This window comes from Oncorhynchus clarkii, unplaced genomic scaffold (assembly GCF_045791955.1).
Source record: "Oncorhynchus clarkii lewisi isolate Uvic-CL-2024 unplaced genomic scaffold, UVic_Ocla_1.0 unplaced_contig_6262_pilon_pilon, whole genome shotgun sequence".
In the NCBI taxonomy this organism is placed as follows: Eukaryota; Metazoa; Chordata; class Actinopteri; order Salmoniformes; family Salmonidae; genus Oncorhynchus; species Oncorhynchus clarkii.
In genome coordinates, this window is record NW_027258057.1 from 99657 (window position 1) to 112479 (window position 12823).

A 12823-nucleotide genomic window follows, 5' to 3' on the forward strand; every position below is an offset into this window, starting at 1 on the left:
TAGGCGGTTCCATGACACCAGATCATGTCTGTGCCCTCGGGGACGGACCAATGACTTAGTTAAACCAATAGGATAGGCGGTTCCATGACACCAGATCATGTCTGTGCCCTCGGGGACGGACCAATGACTTAGTTAAACCAATAGGATAGGCGGTTCCATGACACCAGATCATGTCTGTGCCCTCGGGGACGGACCAATGACTTAGTTAAACCAATAGGATAGGCGGTTCCATGACACCAGATCATGTCTGTGCCCTCGGGGACGGACCAATGACTTAGTTAAACCAATAGGATAGGCGGTTCCATGACACCAGATCATGTCTGTGCCCTCGGGGACGGACCAATGACTTAGTTAAACCAATAGGATAGGCGGTTCCATGACACCAGATCATGTCTGTGCCCTCGGGGACGGACCAATGACTTAGTTAAACCAATAGGATAGGCGGTTCCATGACACCAGATCATGTCTGTGCCCTCGGGGACGGACCAATGACTTAGTTAAACCAATAGGATAGGCGGTTCCATGACACCAGATCATGTCTGTGCCCTCGGGGACGGACCAATGACTTAGTTAAACCAATAGGATAGGCGGTTCCATGACACCAGATCATGTCTGTGCCCTCGGGGACGGACCAATGACTTAGTTAAACCAATAGGATAGGCGGTTCCATGACACCAGATCATGTCTGTGCCCTCGGGGACGGACCAATGACTTAGTTAAACTTTTAAAGGAATACAATTCTCTCACATTAAAGGTTTAACATCACATTTCATATATAGTTGCATCTTTACTCATTCATTTCATACAATAATTAGATGCAAACCCCATAATTGAGAAATGTACACATTCAGAGACATAGTTATGAGTGTTTCCTGTCCTCTCTGAGGTCACCAAATGAAAACACACTCAACATAACTGTCCCTTAAGTGTCCACAGTCCCTTCCCACACTCTCAAAGGTGGACATATAGTTTAATTTTGCCATTTTGGGGATTTAGGAGTTCGGCCATGTGAATTCCTTTGTTCACTCTGTGGTCTCTCTCTGTATGAAAAGGGTGAGAGAGTCTCTGCCAGGTATTTACGACCTGAGATAACAGAACCTGGGTGTAGGAGAGGGGGAAGCCACAATCTATACCCAGAAAAGGCCACATCATGACAATATGGAGTATTTCAGTTTGAATATAATGTAAATCAGTTTCCTTGTGTTCAAATGTAGGATAGATCAGATTCCATGTGTTTAAATTGTCCTTTTTTAAACTCTTTGTGTGTGTTTATCTGGGTGTGTCATTCCTCCAGCACTACAGATAATCAAGTGATATTTGGATGTGATGCATTAGTTCCATTGTTGACATTTGCATTGTTGGCCCACTGATGATTTAATTAAATGAAAATGTTCAGACTCTGTAATGGAAAATGTTTGTGTGTCCACATAACTGAGTATGTGACTAACCTTGTGAAACTGTCCAATTATAATCTCCTGTTCTTGGGAGTATCATTCTGTGTTGCAAACCAGCTGCACCTGCATCCTTGTATGAATAAAGTCCCTCCCAGGAACAGGAAACTATAAAGATATGTGCTCATCACCCAATGCTTCAGGAATTCAGACTGTCTACACTGCGCTGTGTAACTCTGTTATTCTCTCTGAGCTCAGAAATAAAGAATCTTGGTTTGACTTGGACTCCAGCAGATCCTTATTTTATAATATCCACCACAACTCTCCCACAGATTGCTGTGTATTATTGTCTCAATGAAGAGTTCCTCTTTCGACTTTCCTGGGGGCATTTACAAACCTCCCACTGGTTCAATAAACGTTGTTACCTGAATGATGAGATTATTATGGGTGAGAGCAATTATTTTAATTGTCAAATTGCAACCAAGCATCGGTCATCATGTCACCAGATTAAGACCCTCAAAGTGTATTGGAAAGGAGCATCAAGCTCATCACATGTAGTTTCACCACCCTGTGAAGTTCATAACTTATTTCATCTGTAGCCTAATAAACTACATGGTTTTCCAAGTTTTAGAGGGAGGACCACACAACATATCATCACGTGACTCCAAGTTAACTAAGACATGATGGTTATTATATAAATATTTGTACATAAAGGAGTTTCCATCGCCATTTCTCACTAAAACGTTTTTACTGACACAACCCACCATGTCAAACGAACTAACACATCGTCTGTCAGCATTTATAAAAGTGTACAGGCATATCCTTTTTCCATCAGCCTGGTCATTACTTTTGAAATGGTTGGATCAATATCCACCTTCATGATGTGGATGAAGCCTGATTTGGAATGTCTGAGTAGTTCTATATGATGTCATAATTCACCCCTCTGATAATCAAGTGATATTTGGAATGTCTGAGTAGTTCTATATGATGTCATAATAAACCCCTCTGATAGTGATACATTTGCTCCATTGTTTCCATGTCAGTTGGTTTCCCACTCTGATGGTTTATATCTGACAGAGGGGCTTTAAATGAATAGTATGGTGACATATTAGTGTGTCTTGAAATAGGATTATTAATCATAAACTCCTATAGCAACAATACACTGCAGCTTTGACATCAAGAAGAGAATGGGCAGATGGGTGGTGGTGCTACTCTATAGGTAAGGCTGTCCAATATCAATGTTCAAATAGTCACTTCTAGCCGGCCTCCGCCCAGTATCCTGCCCTGAATTTAGTCACTGTTACTAGCCGTCTACCACCCAGTACTCCACCCTGTATTCTAGTCAAGGCTCATCCTATATACAGTGCCTTGCGAAAGTATTCGGCCCCCTTGAACTTTGCGACCTTTTGCCACATTTCAGTCTTCAAACATAAAGATATAAAGATATAAAACTGAACAACAAGTGGGACACAATCATGAAGTGGAACGGCATTTATTGGATATTTCAAACTTTTTTAACAAATCAAAAACTGAAAAATTGGGCGTGCAAAATTATTCAGCCCCAGCAAACTCTCTCCAGAAGTTCAGTGAGGATCTCTGAATGATCCAATGTTGACCTAAATGAATAATGATGATAAATACAATCCACCTGTGTGTAATCAAGTCTCTGTATAAATGCACCTGCACTGTGATAGTCTCAGAGGTCCGTTAAAAGCGCAGAGAGCATCATGAAGAACAAGGAACACACCAGGCAGGTCCGAGATACTGTTGTGAAGAAGTTTAAAGCCGGATTTGGATACAAAAAGATTTCCCAAGCTTTAAACATCCCAAGGAGCACTGTGCAAGTGATAATATTGAAATGGAATGAGTATCAGACCACTGCAAATCTACCAAGACCTGGCCGTCCCTCTAAACTTTCAGCTCATACAAGGAGAAGACTGATCAGAGATGCAGCCAAGAGGCCCATGATCACTCTGGATGAACTGCAGAGATCTACAGCTGAGGTGGGAGACTCTGTCCATAGGACAACAATCAGTCGTATATTGCACAAATCTGGCCTTTATGGAAGTGGCAAGAAGAAAGCCATTTCTTAAAGATATCCATAGAAAGTGTTGTTTAAAGTTTGCCACAAGCCACCTGGGAGACACACCAAACATGTGGAAGAAGGTGCTCTGGTCAGATGAAATCAAAATTGAACTTTTTGGCAACAATGCAAAACGTTATGTTTGGCGTAAAAGCAACACAGCTCATCACCCTGAACACACCATCCCCACTGTCAAACATGGTGGTGGCAGCATCATGGTTTGGGCCTGCTTTTCTTCACCAGGGACAGGGAAGATGGTTAAAATTGATGGGAAGATGGATGGAGCCAAATACAGGACCATTCTGGAAGAAAACCTGATGGAGTCTGCAAAAGACCTGAGACTGGGACGGAGATTTGTCTTCCAACAAGACAATGATCCAAAACATAAAGCAAAATCTACAATGGAATGGTTCAAAAATAAACATATCCAGGTGTTAGAATGGCCAAGTCAACGTCCAGACCTGAATCCAATCGAGAATCTGTGGAAAAAACTGAAAACTGCTGTTCACAATTGCTCTCCATCCAACCTCACTGAGCTCGAGCTGTTTTACAAGGAGGAATGGGAAAAAATGTCAGTCTCTCGATGTGCAAAACTGATAGAGACATACCCCAAACGACTTACAGCTGTAATCGCAGCAAAAGGTGGCGCTACAAAGTATTAACTTAAGGGGGCTGAATAATTTTGCACGCCCAATTTTTCAGTTTTTGATTTGTTAAAAAAGTTTGAAATATCCAATAAATGTCGTTCCACTTCATGATTGTGTCCCACTTGTTGTTGATTCTTCACAAAAAAATACAGTTTTATATCTTTATGTTTGAAGCCTGAAATGTGGCAAAAGGACGCAAAGTTCAAGGGGGCCGAATACTTTCGCAAGGCACTCTAACTACTGCTGTACACACCTTTTATATTCATATACGGTCCATAATGTCTAGACACACCATCATATACATTTTAAACAAATTGTATATATTTATATTCCAGACTCTGACATTCCTCGTTCTACCATTTCAATATTTCTAAATCCTTAAAATGAATTGTAGGGAAAATCAGTAGGTCACACAAATGACTATTTCTAAACAAAGATAATAGACAAGTAGAATGGGAGAGGTTTCTTATACTATCTTTACTTACTCAGTGAAGAGACTCCAGGGATGGTGATGAAGGCTGTAGGAATGAAGATCAGACAGTGAAGAGACTCCAGGGATGGAGATGAAGGCTGTAGGAATGAAGATCAGACAGTGAAGAGACTCCAGGGATGGAGATGAAGGCTGTGGGAATGAAGATCAGACAGTGAAGAGACTCCAGGGACAGAGATGAAGGCTGTAGGAATGAAGATCAGACAGTGAAGAGACTCCAGGGATGGAGATGAAGGCTGTGGGAATGAAGATCAGACAGTGAAGAGACTCCAGGGATGGAGATGAAGGCTGTAGGAATGAAGATCAGACAGTGAAGAGACTCCAGGGATGGAGATGAAGGCTGTGGGAATGAAGATCAGACAGTGAAGAGACTCCAGGGACGGAGATGAAGGCTGTAGGAATGAAGATCAGACAGTGAAGAGACTCCAGGGATGGCGATGAAGGCTGTGGGAATGAAGATCAGACAGTGAAGAGACTCCAGGGACGGAGATGAAGGCTGTAGGAATGAAGATCAGACAGTGAAGAGACTCCAGGGATGGAGATGAAGGATGTAGGAATGAAGATCAGACAGTGAAGAGACTCCAGGGACGGAGATGAAGGCTGTAGGAATGAAGATCAGACAGTGAAGAGACTCCAGGGACGATGATGAAGGCTGTAGGAATGAAGATCAGACAGTGAAGAGACTCCAGTGACGGTGATGAAGGCTATAGGAATGAAGATCAGACAGTGAAGAGACTCCAGGGATGGAGATGAAGGCTGTAGGAATGAAGATCAGACAGTGAAGAGACTCCAGGGACGGTGATGAAGGCTGTAGGAATGAATATCAGACAGTGAAGAGACTCCAGGGATGGAGATGAAGGCTGTGGGAATGAAGATCAGACAGTGAAGAGACTCCAGTGACGGTGATGAAGAATCAACCAGAGAATCAACCAGATTGATTCACAGTCAGTGTTGTTGAGCAGAGAATCAACCAGATTGATTCACAGTCAGTGTTGTTGAGCAGAGAATCAACCAGATTGATTCACAGTCAGTGTTGTTGAGCAGAGAATCAACCAGATTGATTCACAATCAGTGTTGTTGAGCAGAGAATCAACCAGATTGATTCACAGTCAGTGTTGTTCAGCAGAGAATCAACCAGATTGATTCACAATCAGTGTTGTTGAGCAGAGAATCAACCAGATTGATTCACAATCAGTGTTGTTGATTAGAGAATCACCCAGATTGATTCACAGTCAGTGTTGTTGAGCAGAGAATCAACCAGGTTGTCCATGTCCAAGTTATTCAGGTGCATAATAAAATGTTTTTCTTGTTTTCTTGTTATTCAACTAAAAAATGTTCTCTGAATGAGAACAAGCACATCTGTGAGCGTTATGCATTATTACATCGATTGACTGAATGATGAACCTGACAGCTTTGTAGTAAAACCAGGTTTGGAGTCAATTCCAATTCAATTCCAATTCAATTCCAGTCAATTCAGGAAGTAAATCAAATTCCAATTCCACCTCTTCATAATTGAAAACCATAGAAGGGAATTGGCATTTTCAGTTTACTTCCTGAATGCTGAATGGCAGTGAGATGCCACACTCCTTCTCACATCCAGCCTGTTCCTGATATTCTGGTCTACATACAACGCATTCGGGAGGTATTCAGACCTCTTGACTTGTTCCACATTTTGTTATGTTCGTCTTAATCTAAAATGGATTCAATTGGGATGTTTTCCTCATCAATCTACACACAACACCCCATAATGACAAAGCAAAGACAGGGTTTTAGAAATGTTTGCAAACGTATTTTATAATTAAAAACTGAAATATAACATTTACATAAGTATTCAGACCCTTAACTCAGTACTTTGTTGAAGCACCTTTGGCAGCGATTACAGCCTCAAGTATTCTTGGGTATGACGCTAAAAGCTTGGCACACCTGTATTTTTCTCCCATTCTTCTCTGCAGATCCTCTCAACCTCTGTCAGGTTGGATGGGGAGCGTCGCTGCACAGCTATTTTCAGGTCTCTCCAGAGATGTTCGATCGGGTTCAAGTCCAGGCTCTGGCTGGGCCACACAAGGACATTCAGAGACTTGTCCCGAAGCCACTTCTGTGTTGTCTTGTCAGTGTGCTTAGGGTCGTTGTTCTGTTGGAAGGTGAACCTTTGCCCCAGTCTGAGGTCCTGAGTGCTCTGGAGCAGGTTTTCATCAATTATCTCTCTGTACTTTATTTGTATTTGATTTATTTATTATTGAACCTTTATTTAACTTGGCAAGTCAGTTAAGAACAAATTCTTATTTACAACGGCGGCCTACCAAAAGGCAAAAGGCCTCCTATGGTGGCTGGGATTCAAAACAAGGATACATCCCTAGCCAAGGTCCTTCTTCAGTGGCTTCTTCCTTGCTGAGTTGCCTTTCAGGTTATGTTGATATAGGACTAATTTTACTATGGATATAGATATTTTTGTACCTGTTTCCTCCAGCATCTTCACAAGGTCTTTTGCTGTTGTTCTGGGATTGATTTGCACTAATGAAAGATGAACATGGTACCTTCAGGCGTTTGGAAATTTCTCCGAAGGATGAACCAGACCTGTGGAGGTCTACAATTATATTTCCTTGGTCTTGGCTGATTTCTTTTGATTTTCACATGATGTCAAGCAAAGAGGTACTGAGTTTGATGGTAGACCTTGAAATACATCCACAGGTACACCTCCAATTGACTCAAATTATTTCAATTAGCCTATCAGAGGCTTCGAACGCCATGTCATAATTTTCTGGCATTTTCCAAGCTGTTTAAAGGCAAAGTCAACATAGTGTATGTAAACTTCTGACCCAATGGAATTGTGATACAGTGAATTATAAGTGAAATAATCTGTCTGTAAACAATTGTTGGAAAAATGACTTGTGCCATGCACAAAGTAGATGTCCTAACTGACTTGCCAAAACTATAGTTTGTTAACAAGCCATTTGTGGAGTGGTTGAAAACCACTTTAATGACTCCAACCTAAGTGTATGTAAACATCCCTTGTGTAGCCTCCACTCTGTACTGGTACCCCCTGTATATAGCCTCCACATTAACTCTGTACTGGTATCTCCTGTATATAGTCTCCACATTGACTCTGTACTGGTATCTCCTGTATATAGCCTCCACATTGACTCTGTACTGGTACCTCATGTATATAGCCTCCACATTGACTCTGTACTGGTATCCCCTGTATATAGCCTCCACATTGACTCTGTACTGGTATCCCCTGTATATAGCCTCCACATTGACTCTATACTGGTACCTCCTGTATATAGCCTCCACATTGACTCTATACTGGTACCTCATGTATATAGCCTCCACATTGACTCTATACTGGTACCTCCTGTATATAGCCTCCACATTGACTCTATACTGGTACCTCCTGTATATAGCCTCCACATTGACTCTATACTGGTACCTCCTGTATATAGCCTCCACATTGACTCTATACTGGTACCTCCTGTATATAGCCTCCACATTGACTCTATACTGGTACCTCCTGTATATAGCCTCCACATTGACTCTATACTGGTACCTCCTGTATATAGCCTCCACATTGACTCTGTACTGGTACCTCATGTATATAGCCTCCACATTGACTCTGTACTGGTACCTCCTGTATATAGCCTCCACATTGACTCTGTACTGGTACCTCCTGTATATAGCCTCCACATTGACTCTGTACTGGTACCTCCTGTATATAGCCTCCACATTGACTCTATACTGGTACCTCCTGTATATAGCCTCCACATTGACTCTATACTGGTACCTCCTGTATATAGCCTCCACATTGACTCTGTACTGGTACCCCCTGTATATAGCCTCCATATTGACTCTGTACTGGTACCTCCTGTATATAGCCTCCACATTGACTCTGTACTGGTATCTCCTGTATATAGCCTCCACATTGACTCTGTACTGGTACCCCCTGTATATAGCCTCCATATTGACTCTGTACTGGTACCTCCTGTATATAGCCTCCTCATTGACTCTGTACTGGTATCTCCTGTATATAGCCTCCACATTGACTCTGTACTGGTACCTCATGTATATAGCCTCCACATTGACTCTGTACTGGTACCTCCTGTATATAGCCTCGTTATTGTTTTGTTATTATTAACTTTTTTTAATTTAGGAAATATTTTCTTAACCCTTATTTTTCTTAACTACATTGTTGGTTAAGGGCTTGTCAGTAAGCATTACACCTGTTGTATTCAGCGCATGTGACAAATAATATTTTATTTGAACTAAATATGGAGTAGAGTTCGACCGATTATGATTTTTCAACGCTGATACCGATTATTAGAGCGATTAATTAATTAATTGGACAATTTTTTTATTTGTTTTTCTAATAATGACAATTACAACAATACTGAATGAACACTTATTTAACTTAATATAATACATCAATAAAAATCAATTTAGCCTCAAATAAATTATGAAACATGTTCAATTTGGTTTAAATAATGCAAAAACAAAGTGTCGGAGAAGTAAATAAATGGCAATATGTGCCATGTAAGAAAGCTAACGTTTGAGTTCCTTGCTCAGAACATGAGAACATATGAAAGCTGGTGGTTCCTTTTAACATGAGACTTCAATATTCCCAGGTAAGAGGTTTTAGGTTGTAGTTAATATATTATTTATAGAACTATTTCTCTCTATACCATTTGTATTTCATATACCTTTGACTATTGGATGTTCTTATAGGCACTCTAGTATTGCCAGTGTAACAGTATAGCTTCCGTCCCTCTCCTCGCCCCTACCTGGGCTCGAACCAGGAACACATCGACAACAGCCACACTCGAAGCAGCGTTACCCATCACTCCACAAAAGCCGCAGGCCCTTGCAGAGCAAGGGGAACAACTACTCCAAGTCTCAGAGAGAGTGACGTTTGAAACGCTATTAGCGTGCGCCCGCTAACTAGCTAGCCTTTGGTCATTAATATGGTCGAATACGGAAACTATCATTTTGAAAACAAAACGTTTATTATTTCAGTGAAATACGGAACCGTTCGGTATTTTATCTAAAGAGTGGCATCCCTAAGTCTAAATATACTTGTTACATTGCACAACCAAAAGTCCTGGCAAATTAGTTTGCAATGAGCCAGGCTGCCCAAACTGTTGCATCTACCCTGACTCTGCGTGCAATGAACGCAAGAGAAGTGACACAATTTCACCTGGTTAATATTGCCTGCTAACCTGGATTTCTTTTAGCTAAATATGCAGGTTTAAAAATATATACTTCTGTGTATTGATTTTAAGAAAGGCATTGGTGTTTATGGTTAGGTACACATTGGAGCAACGATACGCACCGCATCGACAGGACATGCTAGATAAACTAGTAATATCATCACCCATGTGTAGTTATAACTAGTGATTATGATTGATTGATTGTTTTTCTAAGAAGTCTAATGCTAGCTAGCAACTTCTACTACATTCGTGTAACAGGCAGGATCCTCGTGGAGTGTAATGAGAGGCAGGTGGTTAGAGCGTTGGACGAGTTAACTGTAAGGTTGCAAGTTTGATTCCCCCGAGCTGACAATGTTCAAATCTAGCGTTCTACCCCTGGACAAGGCAGTTAACCCACCGTTCCAAGGCCGTCATTGAAAATAAGAATGTGTTCTTAACTGACTTGCCGAGTTAAATAAAGATTAAATAAAGGTGTAAAAAAAATGTTTATACAAACTTGAAATGCGCCCAAATTAATCGGTCTACGTCTAATATGAAGTATGTCAGTTTCAATGTTACGGTCTAATGATTTAATTATATTTTTGAAACTCAGGCTGTGTGTGTTTATCTGCGTCATTCCTTGATCATTCCTTGTGGTCCTGTTGCTCAGTTGGTGGAGTATTCCTGGGACCATCCATATGTTAATTGTTTGCAAACATGACTGCAAATCCCTTTAGATAAAAGTGTCTGCTAAATGGCAGATATATCCACTGATTATACCAAACATTTCGAACACCTTCCTAATATGAAGTTGGACCCTCCTCTTTCTCCCTCAGATTAGCCTCAATTCGTCGGGGCATGGACTCTACAAGGTGTCGAAAGCTTTCCACAGGGATGCTGGCCCATGTTGACTCCAATGCTTCCCACACAAGTTGGCTGGATGTCATTTGCGTGCAGGGGAGGCTCCTCAGAGGAGGAAGGGGATGCTCCTCAGAGGAGGAAGGGGACGCTCCTGAGAGGAGGAAGGGGAGGCTCCTCAGAGGAGGAAGTGGAGGCTCCTGAGAGGAGGAAGGGGAGGACCCTCCTCAGTGATTTTCATAAAAAAAAAAAAAATGATAAAACATGTAAAAAAGTTTAATCCTTTTTAGATATTAGAAATTACGGTACGTTCTTTCCAATACAAAAGTGTAGTGTAGTGTATTGTTTCCAAACTGCGTTACCCACTCCAGACAGCAGATGGCGATAAGCGTCTTTCAGGTGATGATTCTTCCGTGACGTATAATGGACTGGACGGACGCTTCTTCAGGAACAACGACGCGGCTACTCTTTCAACCACCTCGGTAGCTTGCTAGCCAACATAAAAGTGAAAGATTGACGATTTAGGCCATCTTAATGTACATGATCTAATCTCAGTGTTTTAAACACAGTTCTGTTGACGTATTAACTGGTTAACTGTAACCTAATTTGCAAACTTGTTAAAGATTGATGCTGAGCCGAGCACGAGGCTAGTCGCTAATGCTAACTAGCTAGCTAACATCGCTGACCATGAGTTCATTAAAGTACTCATCCCCTGCTATAGAAGAGGAGGTCTGCTGTTTGCAGAAAGAAGCTCTGGCAATGAACATTGAAGAAGAGGATGAGGTTACAGTGAAAGAAGAGAAAGAACCTTTTAGAATAAAAAAGGAGGAAGAGGAGACTGTTATAGTGAAGGAAGAAGATGCTGTTATAGTGAAAGAACATTTCAGAATGAAAAAGGAGGAAGAGGAGGCTGTTATAGTGATAGAAGAGAATGAACCTTTTAGAGAGGAAGAGGATGCTGTCTCAATAAAGGTGAAAGAGGAAGACGTTTTGGGAGTGAAAGAGGAGGAGACAGAATATCCGATTACCATCAGTGAGTACTGTCTTAAAAACAGGGGCACAAACTATGCAGTTGTTGAACTAATGTGTGGTTTTTAAGGGGCATTCTACTGAAGTTCTACACTTGAATATGTTGTTCAGTACTGTAGGATTTGTTAAAGGGTCAATCTGCCATTGGTTCATATATTTTAGGGACTTTTCAATTAGATGTATTGAATTCTCCATGTTGTCTATATTAAAGTTCCCCTCATCTAATATAACAGGCTGTTAAAATTCAATATTGAAGCATATGTTCTACTTAAAATATCAAAGGGAGTTTACTACTCATTTTGATGTTCTCGTTCACACAGGAGAGAGACATGACTATGGTGGATCCTCTGGGGAGCCTCAACAACATCCTGATGCTGACGAGGCAGAGAAGAGTCTCTCCAGATCAGAACACCAGATGGTACAGCTTGGTCTGGTCTAGCATACAGCTTGGTTTGGTCTAGCATACAGCTTGATCTGGTCTAGCATACAGCTTGGTCTGGTCTAGCATACAGCTTGCTCTATCTGGGTCTGGGCTGGGTTTCTGTAAAGCACATAATGACATGTGTCTGTGTCCCCTCTTTATGGTTACTAGGACAATGCTAGCCCTTCCTCCCTCCCGGAGTCCCCGCGTCGTGCCTCTCCCGGTAGCACCTTACTGCTGGGTATGAAGAGGTTGTCTGTGCTGCTGGTGGACTGCAGGAAAAAAATGGGGCTGCGTGGAACTGTGAGAGGAGGAAAAGAGAAGAAAGGATCAGATTTGACTCATCAAAGTAAGTGCTGTAGTTTAGTTTGAACAAATACATTAGATCTGCCCACCGGTATCTGTTACCAGGACAACCAGCAGAGTTCTGTTAGTTGACAGGAAGATAGAGTGGATGTTATGAATATCATAACACTGAAAAAGGATTCTGCCAATGAAAAGAGAGAAACCAATAGACCATATAAAACCTTGATGAAAGGTAGCTTTGGAGAGAAAGTTTCTAGATGATCCAATGTAAGGTGCTTGTTTTACAAAAACTTCTCCTTAAAACATTATGGATGTTACATTGCCTGTCGCAGTCAACACCCCTATCTTTAAAAGACTGTAGAACAGGCAAACTAAACTCAAGACTTTGTTATTAATTAACTAATACTGGAGGAAAACTGTG

The 12823-nt window shown here is 41.4% G+C and overlaps 1 protein-coding gene across 1 annotated transcript in view; it reads left to right on the forward strand.

Moving 5' to 3' along the window:
* Positions 1 to 11092: 11092 nt before the first annotated feature.
* LOC139394691 (zinc finger protein 585A-like) overlaps positions 11093 to 12823 on the forward strand; it is a 53835-nt gene continuing 52104 nt past the window's right edge. The window contains exons 1-3 of the mRNA XM_071142784.1: positions 11093 to 11679; positions 11996 to 12093; positions 12268 to 12445. Of these exons, the coding sequence (XP_070998885.1) occupies positions 11334 to 11679; positions 11996 to 12093; positions 12268 to 12445 (622 nt within the window). The 5' untranslated portion in view covers positions 11093 to 11333. The remainder of the gene's footprint in view (positions 11680 to 11995; positions 12094 to 12267; positions 12446 to 12823) is intronic.